The sequence below is a fragment of the Garra rufa genome, chromosome 24, assembly GCF_049309525.1.
Source record: "Garra rufa chromosome 24, GarRuf1.0, whole genome shotgun sequence".
Lineage (NCBI taxonomy): Eukaryota > Metazoa > Chordata > Actinopteri > Cypriniformes > Cyprinidae > Garra > Garra rufa.
The window spans coordinates 9,376,002-9,392,366 of NC_133384.1; the positions used below are offsets into that span (position 1 = coordinate 9,376,002).

The following is a 16,365-nucleotide window of genomic DNA, read 5'->3' on the forward strand; positions in this document are numbered from 1 at the left end:
GTTTGTAGATATTTATAATTGTTACTATTATTCTGTCTATATAGTTTTTATTAAGTTTTAGATAGTTTAGCAACCTAAACTAAATGAAAATGAGAATTTTTGCCTTTGCAGCTAGCTGACATAAAATAAGTTTAAGGTTTTTAACATTTTATTTCATTAATTTAGAACTGCAAAATTTTAACTCAGAATTGCGAGGTTTTTTAATTCAGAATTTCAAGATTTCAACACAGAATCCTGAGAATTAAACTGAGAATTTCAAGATTTAAACTGAAAATTTGCAAGATTTCAACTCAGAATTGCAAGATTTTTAATTCAGAATTGCGAGATATAAACTGAGAATCACAAGATTTAAATTGTGAAATTTAGAGAGACTTAAACTCAGAATTGTGAGATTTAAACTCAGAATCACGAGATTTAAACTCAGAATCACGAGATTTAAACTCAGAATCACGAGATTTAAACTCAGAATTTGCAAGTTTTAAACTCAGAATTGAGAGATTTAAATTCAGAATTTGCAAGTTTTAAACTCAGAATTGAGAGATTTAAACTCAGAATTGAGAGATTTCAATTCAGAATTTGCAAGTTTTAAACTCAGAATTGAGAGATTTAAACTCAGAATCGAGAGATTTAAACTCAGAATTTGCAAGTTTTAAACTCAGAATCGAGAGATTTAAACTCAGAATCACGAGATTTAAACTCAGAATCACGAGATTTAAACTCAGAATTTGCAAGTTTTAAACTCAGAATTGAGAGATTTAAATTCAGAATTTGCAAGTTTTAAACTCAGAATTGAGAGATTTAAACTCAGAATCGAGAGATTTAAACTCAGAATTTGCAAGTTTTAAACTCAGAATCGAGAGATTTAAACTCAGAATTTGCAAGTTTTAAACTCAGAATTGAGAGATTTAAACTCAGAATTGAGAGATTTAAACTCAGAATTTGCAAGTTTTAAACTCAGAATTGAGAGATTTAAACTCAGAATTTGCAAGTTTTAAACTCAGAATTGAGAGATTTAAACTCAGAATTGAGAGATTTAAATTCAGAATTTGCAAGTTTTAAACTCAGAATTGAGAGATTTAAATTCAGAATTTGCAAGTTTTAAACTCAGAATCGAGAGATTTAAACTCAGAATTTGCAAGTTTTAAACTCAGAATCGAGAGATTTAAACTCAGAATTGAGAGATTTAAATTCAGAATTTGCAAGTTTTAAACTCAGAATTTGCAAGTTTTAAACTCAGAATTGAGAGATTTAAACTCAGAATTGAGAGATTTAAATTCAGAATTTGCAAGTTTTAAACTCAGAATTTGCAAGTTTTAAACTCAGAATTGAGAGATTTAAACTCAGAATTGAGAGATTTAAACTCAGAATTTGCAAGTTTTAAACTCAGAATTTGCAAGTTTTAAACTCAGAATTGAGAGATTTAAATTCAGAATTTGCAAGTTTTAAATTCAGAATTTGCAAGTTTTAAACTCAGAATTGAGAGATTTAAACTCAGAATTGAGAGATTTAAATTCAGAATTTGCAAGTTTTAAACTCAGAATTGAGAGATTTAAACTCAGAATTTGCAAGTTTTAAACTCAGAATTTGCAAGTTTTAAACTCAGAATTGAGAGATTTAAATTCAGAATTTGCAAGTTTTAAACTCAGAATTGAGAGATTTAAACTCAGAATTGAGAGATTTAAATTCAGAATTTGCAAGTTTTAAACTCAGAATTGAGAGATTTAAACTCAGAATTTGCAAGTTTTAAACTCAGAATCGAGAGATTTAAACTCAGAATTTGCAAGTTTTAAACTCAGAATCGAGAGATTTAAACTCAGAATTTGCAAGTTTTAAACTCAGAATTGAGAGATTTAAACTCAGAATTGAGAGATTTAAATTCAGAATTTGCAAGTTTTAAACTCAGAATTGAGAGATTTAAACTCAGAATTGAGAGATTTAAATTCAGAATTTGCAAGTTTTAAACTCAGAATTGAGAGATTTAAACTCAGAATTTGCAAGTTTTAAACTCAGAATCGAGAGATTTAAACTCAGAATTTGCAAGTTTTAAACTCAGAATCGAGAGATTTAAACTCAGAATTTGCAAGTTTTAAACTCAGAATTGAGAGATTTAAACTCAGAATTGAGAGATTTAAACTCAGAATTTGCAAGTTTTAAACTCAGAATCGAGAGATTTAAACTCAGAATTTTCAAGTTTTAAACTCAGAATTGAGAGATTTAAATTCAGAATTTGCAAGTTTTAAACTCAGAATCGAGAGATTTAAACTCAGAATTTGCAAGTTTTAAACTCAGAATTGAGAGATTTAAACTCAGAATTTGCAAGTTTTAAACTCAGAATCGAGAGATTTAAACTCAGAATTTGCAAGTTTTAAACTCAGAATCGAGAGATTTAAACTCAGAATTTGCAAGATTTAAACTCAAAATCACCAGATATAAATTGCAAGATTTAAACTCAGAATTGGTAGATTTAAATTGTGAGATTTAAACTCAGCATTGCGAGATATAAACTTTTAAAACTAATGAGAAAAATGTCCAAAAAGTACGATAAAAATGATCTTTTTAATTTTTATTACATGGTGAAATCAAAAATAAACAGAATTGTAGGACATAAAAAAAACATAAATAAAAAAACTGTATTCTGTGTTTATATCTTGCAATTCTGAAACAGTTAAAATTGTAGAAGCAAAGTCTGAATTTTGAGACAAAAAGTTGTGATTGCATTTTTTTTTTTTTTTAATTCTGTGTCAGAAATGTGCTTTTATAATTTCAAGGAATGTCTTTTTGTTGTTGTTTTAATTTTATCTTTAATTTTAACCCTGGTTTGAGTTGACTTCTCACACACGTCACTATGACCAACAGTTCTCCAGTACCTGAAAGCCGCCCAGTGTGATGGTGACAGACACGTCCAGCGGTTTGTTGACGACTCCAGCCACCGATTTGACCAGAGACATGAAGAGCAGAGGAAACCAGACGATACAGATGAGCAGCATCACGATCATCCCTCCCATCCCGTATTTCACCACCTTCTTCTTCTTCTGTCCTCGAGGCTGAGGATATCTCTGAAAACACACAAACACACCACCAATAAACCCTGATTCTCAATGCTGGTTTAAACACTGGCAGGAAGTGCTGATGGACAGATTTATTGAAAAGTAGTCTCACTTTCTCAGACTCCCTCCAGCACTTGAGCACGAAGATATGAGCGTAGATGTCTTCCACACAGATCCAGCTGGACAGACTGAGCGTGGTGTCCGTCCAAACCCAATCCATCACGGCCCGCAGCTCCGTCAGGAACGGCACCAACCGAAACCTGAACCATCATTCAGAAAGATTCAACTCAGTCTGGACTCAAGCACCAGAAATCAAGTATGTCATGGAATAAAATGTATTACACTATTACTAGTAGTTTGACCTATGGCTTTTATGAATAAAATCATTGGAAAAATTAAAAGGATGCAGCATGATAAATTGTATTGTAATTGTGATCACCATTTCTGAGACTTTTAATGTAAAAAAAAATAGTATTGGGTAACGATGAATCGCAATTAATTGCATCCCAAAAAGGTTTTGTGTGCATAAAATATTCAGTGTGTGTACTGTGTATATAATAGGATCATGTGACACTGAAGACTAGAGTTATGATGCTGAAAATCCAGCTTTGATCACTGAAATAAATTACACTTCACAATATATTCTTATAGAAAATGGCTTTTTAAAATAGTAATAATATTTCACAATTTTACAGTTTTTACTGTATTTTTAATCAAATAAATGTGGCCTTGGTGAGAAGAAAAGACTTTTTTCAAACTTTCCAAACTTTTGAATATTTATTATATATTGTATATTTAAAAAAAAAAATGCTGACAATTTATATTTTTTAATTTTTATTTATTATTAGGTTTTTTATGGTTAAATTATTATTTTTCTCAAAAAATATAATGACGGTTATTATACAAAGTAATTTTAATTTTATTTATGTATTTTTAGTGCTGGGCAACAATTAATTGTGATTAATCGCATCTAAAATAAACATTTTTGTGTACGTAATATGTGTGTGTACTGTGTATATTTATTATGTATATATAAATACACACACAGGCATGAATATATTTAAGTAAAATATTAAATATATTTATGGGTTAAAGACGAAAAGGGGTTTAAGCATAAAAAGTGTAATAATGCTTTAAATTTTTGTTGTTTTTCCCCAAAATATATTAAAAAGTTTTTCTGTTTAATTGCATTGTTTCTGTTTTTCAGAGCAAATAATAATAAAAAAAAAATATCATACATTTTCCCTAATTTACAGAAGACAACCACTGAAATGTCATTCAGTGTCAATCTTGTCAGGCATATTTACAAACAAAAATCAATTTATGACATTAAAAGATGAATTACTTTCACCCCAAATACTAATTAGTTGTAATTCTACATTTTTAAAATTTGCCACTATCCTAGGTTTTGCCCATTTGTCAGTAAGAATTTTTTACTCATTTAAAACACCAAAAAAATGTATATGCCCCCTTATTCTTTTATATATTTTTATATGAACAAGTCAGAATAAGCATGTTGTTTGATTTTTTACATAAATATTGTTACACTGAATGACAATGTAACATTATTTCAACCAAATTTTGACATTTTATTCTCCAAAACTTATTTAAAACTTTAAAAGTAGACACTTTACTTACATTTAATGTGCTTTTTATGGACATAAAATCACTTTGGTAAATTTCTTTTGACATAGACATCTTAACATCTTTGAGATTTATTTATAAATATATATATGTAAATAAATATACACAGTACACACACATATTACGTACACAAAAACGTTTATTTTGGATGCGATTAATCACAATTAATTGTTGCCCAGCACTAAAAATACATAAATAAAATTAAAATTACTTTGTTTAATAACCATCATTATTTTTATTTATTTTTTTGAGAAAAATAATAATTTAACCATAAAAAACCTAATAATAAATAAAAATTAAAAAATATAAATTGTCAGCATTTTTTTTTAAAATATATAATATATAATAAATATTACAAAGTTTGGAAAGTTTGAAAAAAGTCTCTTTTTCTCACCAAGGCCACATTTATTTGATTAAAAATTGTGAAATATTACTACTATTTTAAAAAGCCATTTTCTATATGAATATATTGTGAAAGGCAATTTATTCCTGCGACCAAAGCTGCATTTTCAGCATCATTACTGCAGTCTTCAGTGTCACATGATCCTTCAGAAATCATTCTAATATGCTGATTTATGATCAACAAACATTTCTGATTATTATCAATGTTGAAAACAGTTGTGCTGCCCAAAACTTTTGTGGAAACTGTGATACATTGTATTTTTCAGGATTCACAGTTCAAAGTTCAAAAGAACAGCATTTATTTGAAATAGAAATCTTTTGTAACATTATAAATGTCTTTATGCTCACTTTTGATCAATTTAATGCGTCCTCGATGAATTGAAATGTTGTATATGTATATTAGCATTAGTGGTCATCCACATGTATTTAGTATGTTATAAAGCTCTGTGATCACAGGATGAGAGAGCTTTATTTCTTACCCTTGGAAGAGGAAGAGATTGACGTAATTATAGCTCTTGGTCAGGAAGTTTCCCAGAACACGGGTGGGGTAACCGCAGCGGATCTGATAGGCCGACAGACCGAAGTAGATGCACTTCACAAAGTACCAGAGCTGAGCCACTGTGTTCTGACTGAAACGCCTAGGAAATCAAATCCAATTATGTTAGATGACCTCAAGCTTCTTCAACACTATCAATAATAACTAGATAAAAAGTTTGCCAAGATAAACTGTAGGTTGGCTTGAGAAAGTCTAGTTTAAAGTTTAAAGCAGCTGTAAAAGTTTTAAGTTTTCAACTTTATGCAGATAGATTAGATAATTAGCATGTTGCTAGCATGATTAGAATGTAGTTAGCATGATTCTAACATTCTTCTAACATGTTTAGTATGTTTCTAGCATGATTAGCAAGTTGCTAGCATGTTTATAGTATTATTAACAAGTTAACATTTTCACCCCAGAATGGCGCCACCTAGTGGCTGTTACCAAAAAAGCATCGGAGTTTCGCCTCTTGGTATTCTATACTCTTTGTAGAAGGGAAGTTTGATTGAGTCTCAAGGGATTCTGGGAGATTAAATTTGAATTTTGACAGTTGGAGCTTGAATAGTGTTGATCATTTGAACATTCCCTTAATGGAAGTCTATGGGATTTTGATGATTTTTAATCTTCGATTTTCTGAAAACTATAAGTCAGATCAGTCTGAAAAGATAGAGCACACTCAGTGAGATCAGTCTGAAGAGCTGGCCTGAGTTTGGTGCTTCTAGCTTGAAAGCTCAAGGAGGAGTAGCGTTCAGAAATGTAGTCTACAAAGAATAATAATAAAAAGCTTTCTCAAGCCAACCTGATAATAATATTTGTCATTTACCTCTCAGTGACTCCTGGAAGAATGAAGAACATCCAGAAGTGAATACCAAAGACCAGGATGACCTGGAAGATGACCTTCCCCATCACGGTCTTCCTCAGGTACAGCGCACGGTCCACCACCATGGTCCCAAACTGGATCAACACCATCACCAGAAACGCCTCAGGAACCTGATCCTCCGACAGAGAGGAAGTGATGTCAGCCGCAGCAGAGTGTTTCTGTGGAGAAACCAATGGCACTTCAGTTTTATTGCATTTACATGGTTTAAGAAAACAGAATGTCTTATATTAAAGGACTGGTGGAAAATGTGGTCACCCTCAGATAATCAATGATTAGGATGAGTTTGTTTCTTCATCAGATTTGTAGAAATGTGTCATTCCATCACTGTCTCGCCAATGGATCCTCTGGAGTGAATGGGTGCCGTTAGAATGAGAGTCCAAACGGCTGATAAAAACATCACAATAATCCACAAGTATACTCCAGTCCATCAGTTAACATCTTGAGAAGACAAAAGCTGAAACAAATCCATCAAGATTTTTTTTAACAAAAAAAAAAAAAATTGGTCTAGTCTAAATCAGGAGAGAAATCTGCACAGATCAAGCACCGTTTACAAGCCAAAACAGCTGAGATGGACTTTTTCACTGGAGGAAGCGTTATTAAGGATTATGGACTTGTATTTTAGTTAAAAATGTCTTAGCGATGGATTTGTTTCAGCTTTTGTTATCAAAATGTTAACTGATGGACTGGAGTGGTGTGGATTACTTGTGCACTGCAAAAAAATGCTTTACTTACTTTGATGTTTTGGCTTGTTTCCAGTCAAATTATCTAAAAATTCTTAAATCAAGAAGGAAAGAAAAATATTTACCCCCCTTGTTTCAAGCAAAAACACACTCAATTTTGACTAAAAACAAGAAAATAATTTTGCTTAGATTAGCAAATTGCGAAAATGCTTTTCTTACTTAGATTTTCTGTCTCGTTTCCAGCCAAAATTTCTACAAATTCTTGAATCGGGAAGGATTTTCTAGACAAGTAAAAATTATTGTCTTGTTTTTAGTAAAAACAAGTCAAAATTAAGTGAGAAGCAAAATAATCTGCCAATGGGGTAAGAAAAAAAATCTTATTTCAAGCAGACAACTAGATTATTTTTCTTACCCCATTGGCAGATTATTTTGCTTGTTCTAAGCAAAAACTCACCTAATTTTGACTAGTTTTTACTAAAAACAAGACAATAATTTTTACTTGTCTAGAAAATCCTTCCTGATTCAAGAATTTTTAGATATTTTGGCTGGAAACAAGACCAAAAAATCTAAGTAAGAAAAGCATTTTTTGCAGTGTGGATCATTGTGATGTTTTTTTCAGCTGTTTGGACTCTCATTCTGACGGCACCCATTCACTGCAGAGTAGAGGTCTTCACGGGTCCAAAAATTCGTACCCGAACCCGAAGAGACCCGTAAATGTCCTGGACGGAACCGACCCGGACCCGTATTTTATTTTAAAGTGGGACCCGAACCCGTGAAGACCCGAAATATACCTTAAATGTACTAGTTGGACCCGAACTCGGCTGGGAAGACACAGACCCGACTGTACCCGATCGGCACATATTGCACAGCAAACTGTTATTAACTATAAATAAGTTGCGAAGGAAAAAAACAAAACTATTTTGGCGTAAACTACTGTTAGTAGCGTTGCATACAGACCTCCTTCAGTACATTTACATGTTAGGCTGTTCTTCTCTCTTGCCGACAGAAAGACCCTTTTTAATCCACTATTCCAGCTTTAATTTAGGGCAGGCTACTCGCGGTCACGGTCGGTGACGAATGACCATTGAACTACAATAACGATAGCCTTCTTTTGCAGATTGTAATAAAGACTCGGTGCAAGTGTTTTATTTATTAGTTAATTTATTATTTATTAATATTATTAATTTATAATTAAACATTTTTTTTCCAAAAAGGCACAAAACAATGAATGCGGTAAACTTTACTGCGTGCATCTTCAATAACAGTATCTTCTTCAGTAAGATAAAGCAATACAAAACATATGTTTAGAGCTCCACCTAGTGGTCATCTTATGAAACTTAAAGGAGGAATTCGCACGTATAGCACGAGACAGCTTGATAGCGTAAATAGCTTATTCTGAAAAGAGTGTATTTTTTCCACCATATTTTCTATTATCACTGTGCTCTCTGAGCCGAGCCTGACCAAAAAATTTAAATATAACAAGATGGTTCTTCCGTATTATTATAAACGTAAGAAAGAATGCTATGTGTACTATGGCAGAGTAAAAGCAAAGTCCCTTTAAGGCCTTAAAGGTATTCTATAGTATTTGGCAGAGTTTCTCTATGGCTCTGGTCTTTGGTAAAAGTCGCCAGCTCTGGTTGCCATAGAAACATTTCATGCGCGTTATTTTAATGCAGTGTAAACATCACAGACAACATTAATGTGACTGTTCATTTTCGATCTCATATTTTGTTGCTCATGTGAAATAAATAAATGTGCAAGGCTTTTTATTTCACATCACTCCTGAAGGAATCCATGATCACCGTCACCGACCGTCCGTTTACGTTAACTCCTCCTGCGCTCTGCTTCTCGCTGCTGCGGTCACGCGACACGCGTTTTTATTTATTTATTTAATCTTCTTCTTTTTTTATTTCCTTCTCACACTTTTCTTATCATAATTTTACAAGATGCAAGTTACAAAACACGTGCAAAGTGGTGACTGACACTGGAAGGTGCGATGTTCTCCGATCGACTCGGGTATTACACACAAGTTAAACATACCCGGGACCCGAAGTAATAGATTTGGACCCGACCCGGACCCGGCTAACCATTTAAAATATAGACCCGAACCCGTACGGGTCCCGGGTCGGGTCCCGGGTCCTCGGGTCTCGGGTCCTCTGTGAAGAGCTCTACTGCAGAGGATCCATTTGTGAGCAAGTGATGGAATGATGCATTTCTCCAAATCTGATGAAAGAATGTATTTCTTGGATGACCTGAGGGTAAGTATATTTTCAGAAAACTGTAATCTTTGCATGATCAATTCTTTTATATTGTGATGTGAATGAGCTACAAACCCCGAAAGCCCAAAATCCGAAAACGATGATGATGAAGTCGACCGTGTCGGCCAGAAACATGAGCACGTAAACGTCAGTCACAGCGCTGTATTCCGGGTGGATCAGGTTATAGAAGAACTGCCGAATGGGAATGTAGATATCCAGAACCCTGAAACAAAACAAACCCAGCAGATTGAATAATTAAAAAAAATTATAATATGATGATTGCTCTCCATTTTCAAATACAGTAAATGAGTGACTGAAGCGAGAGTCTTACCTTTTGACGGTGAAATGCTTTGCTTTGATCAGCTGTTCTCTGAGCTTCTCTAAAACGAGCTCCTTGCGGCTCTTCTGTTGAGCGCTTAGTGAACTGCCGGCGCGACGCAAACTCATCCTGGTGCCGGTGCTGCCTGTGGAGACACACATACAGAAATGTCTTAAAAACAAACATCATTAAGAGTCTTAAATTTGGGGACAGAAAAGAATCATGATACAGAGGTAACAAATTAAAAAAGAAATATAGTTGCAAGCAGCGATTACCAGGGTTCAAGGGCTTTAAGGCATTTAAGCCAGTGGTTCTCAAAGTGGGGGGCGCACGAGTATTGTGAGTATTTATAATAAATATAAAAGGACCTAACTTAGAATGGGAGATGGATCGGTGTGTGAAAGAGAAGAGAAAACCATAGATGAATTCGCACAAACCTAGGCAGGTGCTGGTCTTTCAAAAGCTCAATGCAGAAAATATGACGAGGTATAATTGCTCTCGGCTTCAAAGCTAAAAATTATTTGCAACTGTTGCTTTGTCGAGTCAAGCAGAGATGTCGCACCGCTCAACTAGGAACCGGCTGTTTTTTTCTCTCTCTCTCCCAACCTCTGTTCTGAATTTGCACAAACTGCATTGCAATTAAAGGTGCCATAGAATGCATTGAGAGAATATCTTAAATTGTTCTCTGATATCTACATAGAAGGTATTTGGCATAGGAAAGGGCAAAAAATCTCCAGAAATGGTTTTACAGGTCCATTTACAACCCTAGGATTTGACCCTAGAATTAAATGCTCTGTTATTTGGAAGCTTCAAGAATATTAATGAGCTCAGTGATTCTCAAGATCTGTAAATCATTCGCCATCATCAACTCAGTTATTTCTCTGTTTATGTGGTAAGTGAAATCAAATGTATAGCAATGTAACAGGCTACTGCTAGCATTAAGCTAACCGTGTCCCTTGAGTGACTCATCAGTTGTTTAACTGATGTACAGACGTTAGTGATGATTGGGCGATGCAAATGTTGGAGGCGTAACTATTAACGATCTCAGGGATGCTGCGTAACAGTCGGTGTTATGTTGGAATTGACCTATTTTTCGGTGGTCTTTTGCAAACACTAGATTTATATAAGAAGGAGGAAACGATGGTGTTTGAGACTCATGGTATGTCATGTCCATGTACTGAACTGTTATTATTTAACTATGCCAAGGTAAATTCAGTTTTCCATTCTATGGCACTTTTAATGTGTGTGCGATATGACGCTTTTTGATTTTGATTTGGACAATTAAAAGGTCTCCGCAATCTGCTTTTGAAGAAATATATTTCGTGCTACAGCGCACATTCTGTCTCATACAAATCTGGTGTCTCCGTCTCAGTATACTGTACAATGCGGACTACATTCACATCAAATGGTAAATCAGCGGCAGAGTTCCACTCACACAGCTAGGGGCGTAATTTCCAATGGGGACACGCATTTCAAAATCCCATCAAAATGAAACCAAAAGTAAAACGTGCATGCGCATTCAAAAGCAATTTTAATACCCCACGTTTAGAGAGCGTCATGCTTGAAAAATTCGATCTCTATTGCAATTTGAATATTGAAAGAGTAGCCTACTTTGATTATGGCTGCATTTATTGCCTACACGACTAAGAAAGAACTGTGTCTTTTATTTTTTTGTTATTTATACTGTAGATTGTTTAAAAATGCAGTGGCTGCCTCTAATTTAAATGGCTAAAAAATAAAAGTAAAAAGTAAAAAAGTGAATTTTGAGCCCTGCTATGCCTTAGGACAGCATGAAACCCACAAAAAATAAAATAAATAAATAACAGAGAGAATTATAATAATAATAATAATAATAATAATAATAATAATAATAATAATAATAATAATAATAATAATTATAATAATAATAATAATAATAATAGTAATCTGTCTGTGCTGTTTTTTAATGTTTCAAGTGTTGCGGGTGTTTTCCCATGAAGTTTTTTTTTTTTTTTTTTTACTAAGAAAGCTTAAATTTTTCATTATGTTTATTAAAATTATTTATTAGTCTTAGGTGGGATAGGTATTTGGGGGGGGGGGGGGGGGGGGGGGATTTTTTATAGGTTTAAAGGGGGTCGCGACCAAAAAAGTTTGAGAACCACTGATTTAAGCATATATGAAAAAAAACATTAGTTAGCAAGCTTGTAACCAACTAAATCAATGATTTAAAAAGTGTTTTTAAATGTTCATGACTGTTATAGTGTCAGCTGTGGTCTTATCTTCTTAAAACTTTGAATGTTTGTTTAGAATCACCTGTCGCATGTGCTCAGCAGGTTTTGTGAAGTTTTGAGTTGTCCTTTAGCCTTTTGTAAAGGACCCCGTTATAGCTTCCTAAAGTGTACATAAAATTTTTTTATTTATAATTATTGACCAAGAGAGTCCAGCAAATTGTACTGCAGTGTTTTGTTCCAGATTGAGCGAAAAAACCTAGGACTAGTTCGCAAATGTAGGTTTTTGACATCTTCCTGATCATTTAACAAACTATTTGATTGACCGCAGTGATTCTAGAGGCAAAGTTGTCCGAAATGAGGAGTTGCGTGTATGTCGTTTTCACCCTTGAAAAACGCGTTGTCGCCCCCCGCAGTGGCCAATTTCTTTCAAATTTCTCATAGATCTTTGTGGCTGTTAGTTGAACAGGCCCACCAAGTTTTGTTCCAATCGGCCTCCGTTAACCTTGTCTAATAGGTGCTCAAACTTCATCAGCCAATGGTGGCCATGTTTTTGCAGTAGCATCATAAAACAAACTTTAGACAAACATAATGCATCACATAGACAATACAAAAAGAAGTAAAAACACAACCAAACATGCTTCGTAATAAATTCCATACATAAAAAGTAAAATTTTAAATTAAAGAAAAAAATTATAAATAAAGGGGCCTTAGCAAACAAAACATGAGCCTCAAGATGACTTAAAATGGTTTTAAATAAGACTAAACCAGTTTAAAATAAGCTACAAATCTGGTTGTAAACTGACATATTGTAGTTGTTGTCCTATTGCAATTGTTAGAATGGCCAAGGATCAGCAATCTCTACGTAAAAGTGATCGTGCAGACCAAACATTAAGTCATAGAGACTTGACACTTGGAGGGATGCTAGTACTCACACCGTTTACAACGTCACCAATGCTTGCCTCAATTTGCCTGACAGGGGCGCTACAGTGATCGAAAGTATGAAATCATTCATAACTCCTGAACTGAATAAAATCATTAATATTTGTCAGTCAATTTTTATCCTGCGGCCTCAGATTGAGCTCTTACATATGTGTCTTGAGTTTGGTGGAGATATTTCATTCCGTTCAGGAGTTATAGGCATTTTACTAAAGTTGGCCCTGCCCCTTTCGAACGTTTTGGCGTCCCATTGTTATGGTGATTCAAAAGTTAGACGTTTTTTTTGATAATTATTGATATTTGCTCTCTAGAGAATCTTTCTGCACTGGTTTGGTTCCGATTGGGCGAAAATCATAGGACTACATATGAAAAGTAGGTTTTGCAAAAAATCCAAAATACCTGAAAATTTCGCCAGGCTCATGATAGAATCTGATGCGTGTTTTGTCCGACGTGAGCCAATGATTACAATGACATAAGACACTTGAGCCTGTGACTGACAGTTTAGGAGTTATGAGCGATTTCATACTTTTGATAGCTGCAGTGCCCCCTTTAGGCCAATTGGGGCGAGCATTGGTGACGAGTGTGAGTACTAACATCCCTCCAGGTTTCAAGTATCTACAACTTACGGTTTGGTCTGAACAAACAGTTTTATGCATAGATTGCTGATCCTTGGCCATTCTAACAATTGCAATAGGGTTTCAGCGTTATGCGCTTGAATCCCTAAATGTCAGCTTACAACCTGAGTTTTAGCTTATTTTAAAGCTTGTTTAGTCTTATTTTAAACCATATTAAGTCATCTTGAGGCTCACTTTTTGTTTGTCAAGGCCCCTGGTTAAGAACCACCGCATTTAGTCCTATTTGACCCACCAAATTTTGCAAATGTGAGTGCAAATTCAGAGATTAAAGTGAACGAGCAAAAAGCGTGTATCCCAGCACACCTGTTTTCGAGTGGGTCGAGCGCTGTGAGATGCTGGAGCTCTGTCGCCGCACAGCAGCACTGGTGTAAAGCTGTTTTCTGGGCAGCCGTACGTGTGTGGAGACGGGTGAGACATCAACGGGACTCTTCTCTGGTCGGGATTGAACTTTCTCTTCAGCGTCTGAATCGGTGTGGTTTGAGCTCGCAGTCTGACCTGCTGACCTGGGCTCATCTTCATTCCACAGCCCATAGCACTGAGGAAGAAGAGCGTGTTCAGATTTCATGTTCAGTTAAGACATGTTAGACAAATCAAAGAGTGTCTTTCTACCTTCAGGATGGATCGATGGAAGAAGAGCGCGAGGAGCTGGACCAGGTCGTAGTGGACGTAGCCCTCTTTCTTCTCCACACCGATGATGTTGGGCGGGTGGAAGGGTTTGGATTTGTCCAGCTCTATGCTCTGGTTAAACGGAAAGAAGCCAAACTGGAAGAAGTACTTGATCACTATGGTGACCTGTTTGAGAAAATTCGAGAAGATTATTTGAGAGAGTGCATATACAGTTGAGGTCAAAAGTTTACATCCCCCTTTCAGAATCTGCAAAATGTTAATTATTTCACCAAAATATGAGGGATCTTACAAAATGCATGCTACTTTTTATTTAATACTGACCTAAATAAGATATCTCACATAAAAAGATGTTTACATATAGTCCACTAGAAAAAATAATAGTTAAATATATATGACCGAACCCATTCAAAAGTTTACATACACTTAAATTCCTAATACTGTGTTGTTACCTGAAAGATCCACAGCTGTGTTTTTTGTTTAGTGATAGTTGTTCATGAGTCCCTTGTTTGTCCTGAACAGTTAAACTGTCTGCTGTTCTTCAGGAAAATCCTTCAGGTCCCACAAATTGTTTTGGTTTTCCAGCATTTTTGTGTATTTGAACCCTTTCCAACAATGACTGTATGATTTTGAGATGCATCTTTTCACACTGAGGACAACTGAGGGACTCATATGCAACTATTACAGAAGGTTCAAACACTCACTGATGCTTCAGGTGGACTATCAAAGATGTAATACCTCAGTGTAGACGATGGCTGTCATCCAGAAGCGTTTGCTGGGCCGAGGAACCGACAGCATGGCCCAGAGGAAGATGAGGATGGGCAGCACCAGCGTGGCCACTGATGCTGAGATCATGTGGTTGAGGATGATGACCAGATAACACACCATCTCAGAATGAGCCACCAGCATGTTATAGAGAGCGTAACAGAGCTGGAGGAACTGCGGCTGAGACCGGTAGAAATGTTCAGACGCCTCCAGCTCCTCGTCAAAGAACATCCTGATGGAGAAAAGATGAAGAACAACTTAAAGTGTGGATTTTTTCTCTCACTTTATAAAACAAATGCAATCAGTTATAATCATAATGAAGTGTACTTTTACATGAGGAGAGACTTGTTAGACCTTTTTAATTTCTAATATTTTTTTATTATTTCTAAGGTATGTAAAAAAATATTCAGAAATTTTTGATATTTTTTACTAGGACACTATAATTGATTTATGTAAGCTAGGACAGCAAAATAAAGTAAACTGCGACATATTATACACAAAAATACTTCAAACAGTGGACCAGTAAAACTAATCAAATTTAGAGACTAAAAATTTGATTTGAGTTTAACCTGATCATGTTTTGTTCCATACCTTTTTATCAAAGTTATCTGACATTATCAAGATGAATTTGTTTAATGCTGTTTAACTACTTCTTGTCATATTTTATTACTATTTTCTAAACTCATTTCCAGCAAAAATATCAAAAAAATTCTTAAATCAAGAAGGATTTTCTAAAAAATAACAATGATTTTCTTGTTTTCAGAAAAAAAAAAACAAGTCAAAATGAAGTGAGTTTTTGCTTAGAACAAGCTAAATAATCTGATAATGGGGTAAGCAAAAAAATCTTATTTCAAACAGAAAGCAAATTATTTTTCTTACCCGACTGACACATTATTTAGCTTATTCTGAGCAAAAACTCACTTCATTTTGACTTGTTTATTCTGAAAACAAGAAAATAATTTGTAGAATTTGTAAGAATTTTTAGATATTTTGGCTGGAAACAAGACAAAAAAATCTAAGAAAATATTTTTTTTTGTGAAATGTTGAAGGTGTCTGAATAAATTTTGGCTTGACTGTATATATGTATTTTTATTTTTATTTTTTATGTAGAAGTCCACACAAATAAAGTCATATCAACAAACGGCCTTTGAACATTTTCACTGTTAATGCCCAGGAAATATTTATTACATTTATTTTGTGTCACAATGGGAACCAGCTATTTACGGATACTGATTTGGAGCAATACATTAAAAAAGTAAATAAATAATCACTATCTACATTTAAATGTATCTTTAAATCTGTATCTGTTTTAAAATGTCTTACAGGTTATTAAAAAAAGAGAATCAAACAAAGATACAATGAATAAAAAAAAAAGACAACTAAACAACCAACAAAAATAAATAAAATGTATCCCAAATGGCATAAATAGT

General features: G+C 34.3%; 1 protein-coding gene across 1 annotated transcript in view; it reads right to left on the reverse strand.

The window, feature by feature from the left end:
- piezo2a (piezo-type mechanosensitive ion channel component 2a) overlaps window positions 1-16,365 on the reverse strand; it is a 235,552-nt gene that overhangs the window by 8,709 nt on the left and 210,478 nt on the right. Inside the window, 9 exon segments of the mRNA XM_073830385.1 lie at window positions 2,868-3,056; window positions 3,160-3,307; window positions 5,573-5,731; window positions 6,452-6,666; window positions 9,522-9,669; window positions 9,778-9,910; window positions 13,850-14,081; window positions 14,156-14,338; window positions 14,909-15,167. Coding sequence (XP_073686486.1) covers window positions 2,868-3,056; window positions 3,160-3,307; window positions 5,573-5,731; window positions 6,452-6,666; window positions 9,522-9,669; window positions 9,778-9,910; window positions 13,850-14,081; window positions 14,156-14,338; window positions 14,909-15,167 — 1,666 coding nt within the window.